At 41.7% G+C, this 16,390-nt stretch overlaps 1 protein-coding gene and 1 non-coding gene across 4 annotated transcripts in view; both read right to left on the bottom strand.

Moving 5' to 3' along the window:
• The window catches only part of MLIP (muscular LMNA interacting protein), a 427,685-nt gene that overhangs the window by 156,684 nt on the left and 254,611 nt on the right, over nucleotides 1-16,390 (bottom strand). For 2 of the 3 annotated variants that reach the window (XM_063442933.1, XM_063442934.1), the window contains 2 exons: nucleotides 10,949-11,329; nucleotides 5,375-6,853 (listed from right to left, as the gene is read on the bottom strand). In XM_063442933.1, coding sequence (XP_063299003.1) covers nucleotides 5,375-6,853; nucleotides 10,949-11,329 — 1,860 coding nt within the window. The remainder of the gene's footprint in view (nucleotides 1-5,374; nucleotides 6,854-10,948; nucleotides 11,330-16,390) is intronic. The other variant, XM_063442935.1, reaches the window with a different exon arrangement.
• Nucleotides 7,821-7,928, bottom strand: LOC134593872 (U6 spliceosomal RNA). Its single transcript, XR_010090286.1, has one exon. It is a non-coding gene; the product is annotated as a U6 spliceosomal RNA (small nuclear RNA).

Genomic DNA, 16,390 nt, shown 5'->3' with positions numbered 1-16,390 from the left:
TGAAAGCATGTCAGGCTGCCTGCCAAAAATGCATGCTGGCCAACAACTTCCTGAGCTTGGCATAAATGCATCTAATGATGTGCTAGCTCTATGCTTTCTAAGGACTGTCCCCTAGTATTCGCTGGTCCACTTCTATCCTAACCTTCTTACTAGAAGTAAGACGCTCCTGGTATACAGTCTGAGACAGAGAAAAGGTGGATGTAGTGAGTGTAGAAGAAAGGGAACATGGCACAGTGTTAGAGAGACCAAAGTCGACATTACCTTAACTAATTTCATTTCAGTCATTCCACACAAGTTTTGTTCCTCTACATCCCTCTTAAGTTTCCATACTTAAGCAAGAGTATGTGAAGAGTAGTTGGGGTTGCATCCTTTCTTGGAAAAAGAAATTACAGGCCTTACTAATTTGCATAACTAATTATGTATGCGTGACATCACATGATGTAAATCACAAGGAGTGAAAATTCAGTGAAATCCCCCAAAAACTACTTAGTTTGATTCTGCTGTATAGATGGATTGCTCCCAGTGTCCCCATATCACGAGGGGACACTGTAAAACATTGGGACACTGAGACTATGCATCACAATGTCTCTGTATCCCCATGTTTCTGTGTCCCCATGTCTCCCAGGGACACTGAGAGACATGGGGACACTGGGAGACATAGGGACACAGATACTGGGAGACATGGGGACACAGACACTGGGAGACATGGGGACACTGAGACACTGGGGACACTGGGTGACATGGACATACAGACACTAGGGACACTGGGAGACATGGGAACACTCAGAAACTAGGGACACTGGCAGGGAAACATGGGGACACTGAGACACTTGGGGACATTGTGTTCCTAGTGTCTGTGTCCCCATGTCTTCCAGTGTCTGTGTCCCCATGTCTCAGTGTCCCATGTGTGTCTGTTTCCCCATGTCTCAGTGTCCCCATGTGTGTCTGTGTCTCCATGTCCCCTAGTGTTTCAGTGTCCCCTAGTGTTTCAGTGTCCCCGTGTGTGTGTGTCCTTGTCTCAGTGTCCCCATGTGTGTCCGTGTCCCCATGTCTCCAAGTGTTCCCAAGTGTCTCAGCATCCCCAGAGGTCTCCCCATGTCTCATAGTGTCCCCTAGTGTCTTAGTGTCCCCATGTCTCCCTGCAGCCTTTACCCCATCCCTCACTTCTCTGAGCTGTAGGCTGTCTCTGCAGGCTGGGAGCTGCTGTCTGGACTCTTTGTGCTGTGAGCTGCTGTCTGGACTCTTTGTGCTGTGTAGCTGCTTCCCCGCGGATCAGTTACATGCTGTAACTTCCTATGCCTGCCTCTCTCCACACACACAGTGACCCCTACTGGCCGGTAATGGTATTGCAGAGTAATATCTGTTTATACTGAGAAAAATACAGGCATTTGTATTGCCGGTATTATTGCAATATCAGCACCGGCCATACAGCCTCAAATAAATAAATACCGGCCAGGTGAATAACCCTAAGAGTAGTGTGTAAAAAAAAAAAATCAATGGGCCTATTCATGGGCCTGGGCCTGGAGCTGCAGCTCCATCAGCCCCTATGTTAATCCGGCCCTGCAGACATACACACACATACATACATACATACATACATACATACATGCACACACACACACAGCTCATTTTCCAGCCACCCTCCTGTCTCTTACCTTTTCTTTGCAGGAGGGTGGCTGGGGATGATGGGAGTCGGCGCTGCTCCCTCTTCATTGCCGGGCTCTCCCTCTTTACGGCTGGGCGGGCGGGCGGGCACGCTCCTCCCGCGCGGAGTGAGCTGGGAGGAAGTGAGCACTTCCTCCCAGCAGCACTTGCGGCTGCTTTTTTTTTTTAAAGGGGCCCGGTCGCGCTATACAACGGCCACAGCGCTGACCGGGCCCCTGAAGGAGGGGGCTCATCGGGTGGCCTTAAGTGTGTGGGCCACCCGATGGGCCCCACACGTGGGCCCGGGTGGCCGGGCCCCCCAGGGCCGCCGGGCCCATGACAACTGTTATGGTTGTCATGCCCTGATGGCGGCCCTGTATGTACCAAGAAAACATGACTGAGCAGGCAAAACACATTTCTTTTATTTCTTATGGGATTCATATTCAACTATAGGTTATAACAGAATGGCACAATCATAAAACAAAACATGGCAACAAAGAAAAATATTAAAAAATTAGAAAAATAAAGGGAGACACATGAAAACATAATACTTTATTGTTAATAATACAGTATTATGTTTTATTCCTTATAAGTGATTTAAGATAAATGGCAATTTAATAGGATTCATCTCATGTGTCTCCCTTTCTTTTTCTAATTTTCTAAGTATTCAGCTAGGGTTATTCCCCTTATAGATTGCCAGTAACAATCTACATCGATTGTGTAGTGGAAGGTCCTTTTTTGCTCTCTCAAAGAAAACAATTAAATTACCCCTCTTCAAAAGTTTGCATAACCATAGTTCTTAATACTGTTTATTGCCCCCTTTAACATCAATGACAACATGCATTCTTTTATAATAGTTGTCTATGAAGCACCTTATTCTTCCAGGAGGTATAGATGCCCATTTGTCTTGGCAAAATGCCCCCAGGTCATGCAAAGTCTTTGGTCGTCTTGTATGAACCACACGTTTGAGATCTCTCCAGAGTGACTTATTGATATTAAGGTCTGAAGACTCTGATGGCCACTCCAGAACCTTTCTGCTGTAATAACTGGAGAAAAACAACTTGGCCTTGTGCTTAGGGTCATTGTCATGCTGGAAAGTCCCAGAGCGTCCCAGGCGCAGCCTTTGTGCAGAAAAATATAAATTGTCTGCCAGTATTTTCTGATAACATGCTGCATTCATCTTGTCATCAATTTTCAAAGGTTACTTTAGAGCTCATCCCACACCCACCCCAAAACATCAGTGAGCCACCATCGTGCGTCACAGTGGGGATTGTATGCTTTTCACTATAGGCCTTGTTGACCCCTCTCCAAACATAGTGTTTATGGTTGTGATCATAAATCTCTATTTTGGTCTTGTCACTCCAACTTACAGTGTGCCAGAAGCTGTGAGGTGTGTAAAGGTGTTGTCAGGCATATTGTAACCAGGTTTTTTTTTTGTGGCTTTGGCGCAGTAAAGGCTTCTTCTGGCAACTCGACCATGCAGCTCATTTTTGTCCAAGTATCATCATATTGTGCTCCTTGAAACAACCACACTGTCTTTTTCCAGAGCAACCTTTATTTCTCCTAAGGTTACCTGTGGGTTTTTTCTTTGTATCCTGAACAATTATGGCAGTTGTGGCGGAAATCCACTTCTTAATAAGTGATTGAACAATACTGACTGGCCTTTTCAAGTCTTTGGATATCTTTTTATATCCTTTTCCATCTTTATAAAGTTCCAGTACCTTGTTGCACCGGTCTTTTGACAGTTCTTTACTGCTCCCCATGGCTCAGTATCTAGCCTGCTCAGTGCATCAATGTGAGAGCTAACAAACCAATTGACTATTTATGCACAGAAACCAACTGCAATTTAAAAAGCCACATGTTTTGGAAATTAACATTTAATTGCCATTTTAACTTGTGTGTCGGGAATAAGGCTAAAAATTCAAGGGTATGTAAACTTTTGATAAGGCCATTTGAGGGATTTCTGTTATCATTATGATTTAAAAAGGAGCCAAACAATGATGTGATAATAAATGGCTTTATATGATACCTACCCATCAATAAAATATATTTTTTGCATGATCAGTCTTATTTTCAAAATCAATGCCAAAATGTCACAATTTCTGCCAGGGTATGCAAACTTTTGCACACAACTGTAGATATGCAAATGCAAAGCCTTCTGCAAAAATAACAAAATAATTAAATATAAACATGTGGTACGCTAGTATATCTGCACACTCCTTCATCAAAGCTTCTAGAGTGGCTTTTATACAGCCATCTAACTAACATTCTCTCTCATTGACAATTTTCAGTTTGGTTTCCACTGTTTACACACTGTTAGCAAAAGTAAATAATGATCACCAATCACCAATTGCTAAATTCAAATATTGTCACTCTCTCTTGATTTGCTAATACTTTTTATACTGGTGAACAAAGGTTACTTCTGTAAAGCTGTCCTTCCTGACACTATCCTTTATGACAATGTATATTCTGGAAAAACTTCTTACCCACAGCTTGTGTCACCTGATGTCTGCAAAACTCAGTTTGTGGCTCCCTTCCCATTTCTTTCTGCTTCTCTTGGCAAACTTATTAGTTCCTTTGGGAAAGGAATGTCAGTGGAACACCTGTTAACCCATCCTTCCAAGATTGTTGCTTTGATGTTATTGCTGACTGTGAGTCAATTGACAGGCAGCTGCCTTCTCATACACTTCTGACCAAATGTAAATTTCCTGCAAAGCCTTCAAATTCACTCCTCAACACTACTTTTCCTCTCTAATGCATAACTATACTTCTTTTCAGCTACTCTATATTGCAAACAATTTTTTTTCCCTCTCTTCTGTACACACCTGTATTGTTGAAATTCACCTAAAGGATGTCACAAAGGTAGAATCATTCTTTAAAAAGTTTAATTTAGTTTTATCAGACTGACCAGGGCTATCCATGGAATCCCATCTCTTTAGAAATTAGCATTATCAACCTGGGTAATTTATTTACACCATCGCTTCCATCCCTCCTCACATAACTAGTGGTGTCACAGTCCATTCTACTCTCTAGGCCATGGGTCCTCAAACTCCGGCCCCCCAGATGTTGCTGAACTACAACTCCCATGATTCTCTGGCTATCTATGTAATTCAAAGAATCATGGGAGTTGTAGTTCAGCAACATCTGGGGGGCCGGAGTTTGAGGACCCATGCTCTAGGCTTTAACTTGATGGCTTTCCCAAACATGTTTAACTAGATCCAGGTGTTATCCCTCGCAACCATTATAGTGTATAATTGTTCTACTTGTTGTGAGATTATATTCCACTCTGCACTAGATTAGTATTTTGGAACATCACTTTCTTTCTGTTAACAATGTTTTTTTTTTTTTTTAATTTACATTTATTTGCGGTTTACATTTTCTTTGTAATATGGTAAAGCTCTACAGAATATGCTGCTGTTATAAATAAAATAATACAATGAAGTACAGTATGTAAGCCAATTTCGTGGATAACAGTGTAACAGCAAAGGATTAAGTGTAGTTAGTTTCTAGCCATTCAGAAAAATTTGGCCTTAGCTACAGTTTTCTTGCATATGCTCCTCTCTCTTTCCTAATGTTTACACAACTTGGTCATATACAGAATTAAGAAAATTAATACAAATCACACCGCACTGACATAGCAGTTCATTTTCAGAATGTTTTAGTAACATTAGAAAATGTTTTAAGTATAATATTAAAACGTTTAGGGAATTTACATGCACACGCTTTGTACCTGTTGATGTTCATGGTCAGAACAATAAGATAATGACTGTGATGATGAAAAGTCACTGCATCTTGACAAGGATGACCTTGTTGGTGAAGGTGCATTATCAGATGAAGGACAAATTGGCTCATGCTTTCTTGATGATGTTTCAGGCTTCGGTAAGTTGAAATGAGAACTAAGATTTGAGTTGACTGGTGTATCAATGTCCCCTTTTGAATTTAGATTTTCACTGGGGATTTTATGAAATGGTTTAAATTCAGAATGTGAAAAATCATTTGTTTCTGTGATATACATACTTGTAGAAGGTGATACTGCAGGGCGATAGTCTATATCAGTCAGATAATAATGGTCTCTTGCCTTGCAACTACCACTAGGAGTGTTGTACTTCCTTGTGTTTGGAGATACAGTTTGTGTTTGACTGATAAAATTAGACTGGGAATCTAATATTTTATGAGGAGAGACTGGAGGCGACAATGTAACTTTTCTGGCTTTTCCAACAATTGAATATTTTTTTAAAGGTTTATAATTATATTTATTTAAAGGAGGTTTAACATTTAGTGGTGATAAATTTTCTCTGCTTGTAGAGGGTGAAGAGATATATTTTCGAGGCCCTAAACCACATGAAGGTGGTTTGAAATATACTGCATCTGGGGATAATGTTCTCATTGGCCTTTGATGAAATGAGGATTGAGGCTGTGAAATATTTGACTCTGAAGCAGAAGGGAGCATATCAGATTGCTTTCGAAACTGCACTGTTTTGAATTCATTTGAATTATTAAGAGAGAAACATGAAATTGATTTTCTGGTGACTGCCAATGGGTTACCAGTATTCTGTAGATATAAATGTGATGGAGATGGGTGGGTTGCTAAATTATATTGATTGACATCCGGAGCATGTGGTCTTTTCTGACTTGATTTTTTTGATCTCAGTAAAGAAGTTAAAAATGACAGACGAGATGGAGCACGTGAAATAATTTCATGACTTGGAGTTGGAGACATTGGGGCGCTGGATAAAGTGCAGGAGGAGCCATAATAAGGTGATTGGAGAGGACTAGGACTAGGGCAAAGGGGATGCTTAAAAATGCGAATTGGCAAAGGTGATAATATATTTAACTGTTCATTTGAATTTCTTGGTAAGAATCGAACACATTGACTTTGAATTTCTGAAATATTACCAAAACTAGAACCTGTTTTAATGTTATCAGTTGGATCATGTGATTGGGTTAGCGGGGATTCCCTGAGAGAATTTAGATTTTCAATATTCAATTCCTGACTTTCCTGTGATGACATGTGTTTGTTAGAAGCAAGTGAAAATCTCTCTAAAGAATGATTTTCATGTGTGGTAACAGAAGGACAGAATGATGAATTTTCATTCTCTTTAGACCGTATGGGATACTTATTATTAGATAATGTATAATTATGTGTGTGCATTACATTAGTATATCGTTGTCTAAACTGGAAAGGTGAAGCAGACATTGAAGAGTAGAGCTGAGGACAAAAAAAACAAAACAAATTGAGATCTGTCAAACAATAAAACACAATATAGCATACAAACTACTTACATGCCCTTTTGCTTTTAAGAGACTTTGATTCAAACATTTTGTGATTACTTTTGTTATGTCTTATGCTTTTTAGTATATGTTACTAACAAATTCTTAAAATGGGGCAACCATGATGCAATAAAATGAACTGCTTCTGCTGATGTATTTAGTATTGAGCATAATTGCAAATCATCCACCATATTTCTCACCCACAAGGAAAGACTGGCCCAAGGGGATACTGGGAAAATTCACAGTGGGCCAGCATACATTTCAGCTGGTGTGAGACCGCATAGGGCGCACTGGCTAGGGGGGTGCAAGGTGGAATCGGTGGGTGACCAGCAGGAGTGGAAGCACTCCCCTCCTGCCGGTCACTGCATGTACTGTAGCCGAGTGGCAGACCGCGGTAGAGGAGATTCTGTTGCCCTATCCAGCCTTACAGGAAGTACTCTCAGCGAACACCAAACTGCTACCAGAGGTTTTTGGGAGTCCTCTATATTCAATCACAATAACAGGCCACTGGGACTCACCCAATGTATAAAGTACCACAAGGGCAATATAACGTAGGCAGAAAGACAACAGCAATACCTATTTGGCACTATGGGCAGTGGTTGATGTGGGACAGGAGGTAATGGCCATAGCACACAATTTTACAGTATAAAATCAGGCACAGTAAGTACAGGCTGTATATAAAAAGCGGTAAAACGACTGGGGTTCACCCAGTAGAGAAGACAGCAACAGCAGGCTCCCCTTAGCAGCACAATTACATGTCAGTTATAAGGGGAGTTCCCCCATAAACCAGTAGGACATGTAGCACCTACCACTCAAGTAAAACCTCCAGGGTCAATACACTGACTATACATTTGGTCCCCACACCCAGACAGGTAGAATTGATTGTAAAAAGGTATAAACTTGTAGAATCCATGAAATGCTTCACGAATTTTGTGTGTCATCCTTGCAAAGGTGCCATCCTAATATTCTCTGTATTGTTCCAATTTAAGGATATGTGCTGCTGACGCGAGCACCAGGGGGAGCGGTGATATAGGCAGGCACTGTGTGAAGGAGCGGTCAGCCCCTAATCACTGCACTTGCTACCATGTGAGTCCGCCAATATGGCTGCCAGGGATCTTGTCAAATACGAGATCCAAGATGACAACCGCAAACCATCAAATGAGTCCTGAAGAGCCGAGGATTGGTGTGCAGCACAGTAATACCACGGCCTAGCCCACCAGTAAGGGGAGAAGCAAATAACACAACCCAGAGGGAAATAAATACACCAGAGCCCGCCAGGAACATCAGCTCATCGGAACATAAGTGAGAGTGTGTGGTGCAGGCAGAGCCTTCAAGTGGTAAGGGAAGCACAGTAATGGGGCTGGCAGGGCCTGCCAGGAAAAGGATAAATAAGGCACAGTGTGCAAACAGAGCCTGCCAGAAAAAGGGAAAAACAGTAATGGCAGGCAGACCGGCAGAGCAAATAACTGGGCCTTATTTGCTCTGCCTGCCATTACTGTTTTTTGCAGGTAGAGCATGCCAGGAAAGGGACACATAAGTCCCAGAGGTTAGGTAGGGTTTGTCATAAAAATGGGAAAACAGTAATGGGACAGGCAGAGCCTGACAGGAAAGAGACAAATAAGGTCCAGTGTATAGACAGGATGTGCCAGTGAAAGGGGAAATAAGTTAATAGGGTAGACTGAGTCTGCCAGGAAAGGGATAATTAGGTCCTAGTAGAGTAGAGGCAGAGCCTGACAGAGAAAGGATAAACAGTAATGGGGCAGGCAAAGTCTGTCAGGAAAGGGATAAATAGGGCCTAGTAGTGTGCAGACAGAGCCTACCAGAGAAAGTAATACAACAGTAGTGGAGCAGGCAGAGCCTGCCAGGAAAAGGAAAAATAAGGCCCCCTATGCAGACAGAGCCTAGTATGCAGAGAGGTCTGTCAGGAAAGGGGTAGACAGTTATTGCAAAGTAATGTGCAATAAACAAATTAAAGATTGGTTTCCTAACACCGCAATGAGGTCAAGTGTTTTCTAAGATCTCCTGGGCCACCATATCAAAACGTAATTTTTTACCCCATTCTTCCCTTGGCACACTTCATGAAGAATGGTGCAATATACCACTAAATTTAGTTAAGTATGTGTATGATATGTGCCCCTGGTTGGGTTCCTAATATTAATAAGATCACAAATGTGCATAGGGGATATGCTGAGTTTCCTAAGAACATCCTACAGGGCTCAGTTGCACCTTGCCTCCCATTTAGTTAACTAATTCTATTCTGTCCTTTTGAAATATCTCCTTATTAGGTTATAGTTGGAGATGATCATTTGCCTTTATAAAATGTGTTTATCACTAGATCAAACATCTTTGGTTTATTTCTGTTTTCTAACTTTGGCTAAGTTTTGTGTTTTTTTTTTTTTACAGTTTCAGTGTGCAATAGTACCCATGGCCTCCTGCACTAATCACCATGCCATCATTCCAGTCACCTTTTTGGCACAGAATGCTTCTACACCATACCTATTTATACTGAGCAGGATGCACATCATATTTCTGGGGAAAATTCACAATCAAGCCAAGTTATTGGTGTCAGCCAAATCGGTAAATCAAAAAAGTAAAACAGGGCATACGAATACGTTGATGCATGTATATGTTCTGGTTAAAGAAGAATGACACAAACCAATGTGCAGTCAATGCTATCTATATAAACCCTTTAGACACTTAAGTCTATAACCCTTTTGTTTGTGTTTTTTATTCAATAGATCATTAAATATTGCCTGTCTATTTATTTCGTTTTCTGACACCAATAACGTGGCTTGGTTCCTCAATGTTATGATTATCTATAACCCTTGGCCTCAGCTTGTTCTGGACTAGTCTACATAATTGCGGGTCACCTTTTCATAAACACTGCATTATTTTCTTATATCTACTAGGACACTTTTGGATTTAAAATTTGTTTAAATAACCCTTATAATGGATGAGTTTTCAATAAATAACCTTTTTTTAAAGGGCTACTCCAAGCGCCATTCTTACTTCAGTCCACAGTTGTTATTATGAAGTTAGGAGTACCCTGGTTTTATTACCCAGTAAGAGCATGGCATGACTGCTGACCATATTCTCTATTGCCTATTTGATGTTGATGCCAAGCCTACTGGTCATTAATTGGCTGAGAGCATGTCCTGAATGCACTCTCCATTAATAAATTAACCTATGTGCAAAGAAATTTACACATAATTGTCATTAGCCAGTGTATAATGCTTGATCCAGGCTGACCAATGGTGCTGCCCCAGGTGGAGTTAAAAACTAAAATGATGCACATAAAAGCTCCAAGTACTATGATCACTTCAAAACACTGAAGATGTCATGGCACTTGAAGTACCCCTTTAAAAAAAAAAATATCTGTGTGTAGTGTATATCTGTAACTATGATGTGAAGTATTTGCATTATTGTGTGCATCTTTTCTATATGTTAACGCACACTCACGCATAATACTTTCAGAATGTGCACTTACAGACATATTGCCCTAGTACTCCTATTCTGTAATTCAAAGCAGTTTTCACATCAAATACTTAGATGCTCAGAGTCAATATTTTAGTCTTACGGTGAGTTTTTTATGTGATTTGGTGCAAAGAAGCATTATAGAGATTTTAGGCTAGCATTTTAAGAAAAGCAATAGAATGAAACATGAATATATACTAGAACATTAAATAATTCTAAACAAAAGCAAACACAAAGCCATTATTAACCATGTATTTTAAATGATCAGTAGTGATATAAAAACTAATTTTAGATATGTTTTAAATCAACCCCACTTTAAATGATCTAATAGTTTATAATTCAAACATTTGAAATATAGAATGTTCAAGTTTATACTTTACACACTTTAACCCCTTAAGGACCAAACTTCTGGAATAAAAGGGAATCATGACGTGTCACACACGTCATGTGTCCTTAAGGGGTTAAACATGTACTTTTTAACATATTTCAAATGTAGAAATAACAGCAATGAGCACGGAAGTGTTTTCACTATCACAAACACAATTTTAGTAGATTTTACCTGTTGATCTCTATCTTGAGAATTCTTATTTTGTGAGCCATCATCATGGCACCTTTCAGGAACATATATCTTGTTAACACTTATAAGTGGAATCGTTGCTGTAGTGGAAAGCGGTTTCACTGTGGATCCATAATGTCCCTCAGCAGAAGAAAAAGAATGGTTGCTTTTGTCCATAGTTTCATCTTTGTCCTCATCATGGTCCATGACAAGGACAAATTCAGCTATGAAAAGGTCATTTCGATGCATATCTTCACAGTTCCTTGTGGACTCTTCTTTCCCTGAAAACATATTTTCTGTACTTGATTGTTTCTGAGCACCTAATATATTTTCATCAGTTTTTTGGATGAATTCTTTTGAGGAGTACCCCGAATATGTTGCAGGCTGCCATGAGATTGGTAAAGAAAACATTCAGAATAATATTACTAGCAATTATAACAAACAGTAAAATAATAACAAGTTAAGTATTATATTTAATGTTCTATTCAATGGATCATCTGCAGTATTGACATATTATTCTTCTACTATAAAAGAAAGTAACAGATATTTACATGGTACACATGTACACAGAATGTATAATGCATAGGTCTTTTATTATATAAGGGCTATTAACACAAAGACTGCATGTGCAACCCTGATTTGAATCAATATCTCTCTCTGGGTTAGGATGCTTTGGTTATCTGTGAGTGTTTTACTGCATGTGGGTTTTGACATCCAAGTTCCATGTGTTAATGTATTGAAAATGATCATTTCAACTATTCATTGATGTCACAGACCATGCATTAACTTCTTTTTACTTACTTACAAGCGAGGCAGTCAATCTTAATGGAACAGTATAGGGTCAGGAACACAAAAATGGATTCCTAACCCTATAGTGTTAAAAACACTATCAACACTTTGCCCCAATGAATATAGTTAAATATTACCTTAATTCCAGTATGCTAGTGCTAGCTCTGGCCCTGATCATCTGCTTCCTTGGCTGGCATAATCAGTTGTGATGATCTCAGCCAATCACAAAGTGTCCCATAGGAAAGCATTGGATTGGTTGAGATTGTCAGTTATGATGATCTCAATCAAAGAGGTGGGCAAGGGGTGGAGCCAAACACCACCCTGGCCAATTAGCATATCCTCATAGAGAAGAGAGCCTTAACCTGCCCCAGTACCCTAAAATTTTCAGCTAGCAGCTGTCACAAACTTACCTTTAGCCGACCTCTGTGCCACTCTTCTCTGGCCATGCATGGCCGCATTACCTCAGTCCTCAGGCCACGTGGCCTGAATAGATAAAACGTATTTTCGGTCCAACGAGTGGCTACCTCTGCTGGTTCGCGGGACGAACTGCAATCCATATATATAAAATATTGACGTAATGACCTTAAAGGAACCACATCATCTAGGCAACCCAATGTTGTTTGAGGTCGAGGGGAGATGACGTGGACCAATGGGAACTCTTGTGAGCCTATTTAAGGCTTGCCCTATCGTGGTTTCTTGTTAGATCCTTGTTTAGTGCTCCTAGAGATTCCCTTGTGATTTCCTGTGTTTGACGTCGGCTTTGTATTTGACTTGTGATTTATGGTATCCTGACCACGGCTTTTTCTTGATTTTGTGTAGTTCTGTATCCCTGACCTTGATTTGTTCTTGACCTCGATTCTCGCTAATTTAATACATTAAGTCTGGCGATTTTAATGCTCCGTAATACAACTTTTGAATCCACCTTTTGTGGGTTTCCTATTTTCTGCGTTTTGGGGTACAACTCCCGTGACATTACGATAGAGCAATGAACCCTGCAAATTTGAGGAAATGGACAATAGAATGGACCAATTCGCTCAGGCCTTCCAGACCTTGTTAGCCAGAACAGCCCACCTCTCTCCTGAAAACCTTCCACCTATGCCACCCCAATCTGTGCCTCTGGAGAGTGAAGCTTCTGGTCAGAACAGTATGACCACAAACCTGACACCACCTCCTGGATACGTTGGTGATACTAAGACCTGTTAAGGGTTTATAAACCAAATAGATTTGCACTTTGTAACATCTCCCAGGTCTTTTCACACTGAAAGGTCCAAGGTCGGCTTCTTTTTTCACCAGTTAACCGACAAGGCTTTGGAATGGGCTAATACTTTATGGGAGGCAACAAGGACTTGATTTAAGATTACAAGACCTTTTTAAGATGATTGATCCACCTGGCAGAGAGAGGAGTGCCGCTAAATATCTTATGAGGATTAAGCAAGGAAATAGATCTGTAACGGAGTATGCTATTAGTTTCCGCACTCTTGCCTCTGAGGTGGATTGGACCAATAGTGGTTTAGTGAATGCATTCATGGAGGGGGTTAATGATAACATACTGGATGAGGTCGCAGCCAGAGACCTTTCAGTCATTCTAGAGGACCTTATCAGTTATCTTATCGACATTGATAACCGGTTAAGGGAGAGAGCCCAACAGTGGAATCGTGTTAGACGTCCTACAGGTGCTATAATGCCTAGGACCTTAGTACCTGATGTTTCTTCATCTACAGATACTGAGTCCATGCAACAAGGGGTGACCAAACTGTCTGACGTGGAGAAACAATATAGGAGAAAAGAGGGGCTCTGCTTATTTAGTGGCCAGAAGTGGCATCTCAGATTGACTTGTCCGGTCTTGCATCTAAGGTCGCTCAGGGGGCCGGCCTTGGGTGTGACATCTGAATCCCCTACTCTGCCTCCTAAGTGTTTATTCCTCCTTATCTTACCTAAACTTGGGGAGAAAAATCTATAGACGTTCTAGCACTCATAGCTAGTGATGTCACGAACAGTTCGCCGGGAACCGTTGGCCGGCGAACATAGCGTGTTCGCAGTCGCGAACACGCGCGATGTTCGGTCCGCCCCCTATTCGTCATCATTGAGTAAACTTTGACCCTGTACCTCACAGTAAGCAGACACATTCCAGCCAATCAGCAGCAGACCCTCCCTCCCAGATCCTCCCACCTCCATGACGAATAGGGGGCGGACCGCGAACATGCTATGTTGCTGGCGAACGGTTCCCGGGGAACTGTTCGGGACATCACTACTCATAGGTTCTGGAGCAGCTGATAAATTTATAGACAGGGGTTTTATCAGGACCCACTTACCACCCCTAAGAAATAAGGAAACACCCTGGGCTGTTGAGACCATAGATGGTAGATCTTTATTGTATGAGAGAGAACCGTTGACTATGCATTCTGGTCTGTTATACACAGAGGAATTTTGTATTCAGGTGATCCCCTTCTTCATCAATCATACTGGGTTAGCCTTGGTTATGTCTACACATCCCCACTATTGATTAGAGACAGGGTTATATAATCTCATGGAGTGATATGTGTCAGGAGAAGTGTATATAAAAGGTCACTCCTGTTTCGTCTCATTAATGTTCCTACTGCCCCACCGCTATCTACAGACATACTCTCCCTTTATGTACACCTGCAAGCAGTGCTCGAAAAGAAGGAGGCAGACAGGTTACCACCTCATAGGCCTTATGATTATGCTATAGAACTCCTACCTGGTACGATGACACTGAAAGGAGGAGTTTATCATTTTTCCTTCGAGGAGAATGCTGTCATGGAAGAGTATATTAGTGTGGATCCTTAGCAAAGGGCTTTATACATAGATCTTCCTCTCCAGCTGGGGCTGGTTTCTTTTTTGCTTCCAAAAAAGAGGAAGATCTACGCCCCTGCATTGACTATAGAGGGTTGAACAAAATAACGATAAAACATGAGTATCCTATTCCCCTTATCACTGAGATTTTTGACAGGTTAAAAGAGGCTTCTGTCTACACCAAGTTGGATCTGAGGGGTGCATACAACTTGGTACGCATAAAAGAGGGGCATGAGTGGAAAACCGCATTTAACACCAAAAGTGGGCATTATGAATATGCAGTCATGCCTTTCGTCCCATGTAATGCTCCTGCAGTTTTCCAAGATTTCATCAATGATGTTCTCAGGGATTTCATACATTCGTTGTGATAGTGTACTTGGACGATATTTTAATACATTCCCCTGACCTAAGTAAACATTACGTACACGTCTCCAAGGTTTTACAAACACTTCTCTACAATGGCCTGTTGAAGTGTTTGTTTGATCAAGCAGAAGTCCATTTCTTGGGTTATGTTATCTTGGCCTCTGGATTCAGTATTGATCCCAAGAAGTTGTCAGCTGTTGTTGAGTGGCCTTTGCCTTAGGGATTAAACCTATCCAGAAGTTCATAGGCTTCACTAACTATTATAGGAGGTTTATTAAAAACATCTCTATCTTTATAGCCCCTATGACTAACCTCACTAAGAAGGCTACCAACCACTATGCATTGCCCCCTGAGGCAAGGGAAGCCTTTGAGACCCTGAAAAGGGCTTTTGTTTCCGCTTCTATCCTCAGACATCCTGACCCTTCACTTCTTTTTATATTGGAAGTAGATGCTTCTGAGATAGGAGTAGGAGCTATTCTTTCCCAGCTCTTGTACCCAGACCAACCTTTACACCTGTATGGTTTCTTCTCTAGGAAACTCTCATAGGCGGAACAGAATTATGATATTGGCAATAGAGAACTATTGGCCATTATCGTAGCCTTGAAAGAGTGGAGACATTTTCATAGACGGTTCAAAAGATCCTATCAAGGTACTCGGGGAGAGCAGCCGAAGCGTACCAGACAGTCTCAGATGAGGAAATTTAGGACTATATTCGGGTCAAAGCCATTATATTAGCCAGGAATGCCATTACTCCTGAGGCATACTGAAGGCGGTTCAGAGAACTTAGGAAAGTGAAGTAAGATTCTCATGCCAAGTGGGCATGCTGGCTACAAAGCGCCACCCTGGAATGGGTACAAGCCCACTAAGTAAGCACAATGGAGTAACTCTTACAACTAGAACTATTGGAGCAGGTTTTTAATGGGCTGGCTTCAGAGATCCAAGAGTGGGTAAGGGATCGCAACCACACCACCATCACAGAAGCAGCGAGGCAGGCAGATGGATATCTAAATGCTCGACCAGTATTACCCCCCGCGGGACCAGTGGCACAACACCGAAACCCTTGTACCTTTAATATCCCACCACCACGCTTCCAACAGCAGAGCCCGGTACATGCCCATCTGTATAAAAAGATGGAGCACATGCGAAAGGGACTGCCCCAGAACAGGGACCGGGCACAATGGATCCATCCCGGACCCCCTCCAGCAACCAGAGCAGCCTTCTACTATTACCACACAGAGGACCCCACACGTTGTGTCACTCGAGGACCACCCGAAGAGAACTGGGAAGTCCTGCATGAAGCAGACCTGGTGGAAGCAGTGGCTGACAACCAACAGCACCACCGACAGACCGTGCACCTACAGGGCAAGATGATCAAAGGGCTCCGAGACACGGGAGCCACCCTCACCCTAGTCAAGCGGCACCTGGTTCCTGAAGCAGCGCGAAACAGGAATTTTGTGGCTGTTAAGGTAGCAGGAGAAG

The sequence above is a fragment of the Pelobates fuscus genome, chromosome 2 (genome assembly GCF_036172605.1).
Source record: "Pelobates fuscus isolate aPelFus1 chromosome 2, aPelFus1.pri, whole genome shotgun sequence".
In the NCBI taxonomy this organism is placed as follows: Eukaryota; Metazoa; Chordata; class Amphibia; order Anura; family Pelobatidae; genus Pelobates; species Pelobates fuscus.
This window is presented reverse-complemented; position numbering and strand designations above follow the sequence as displayed.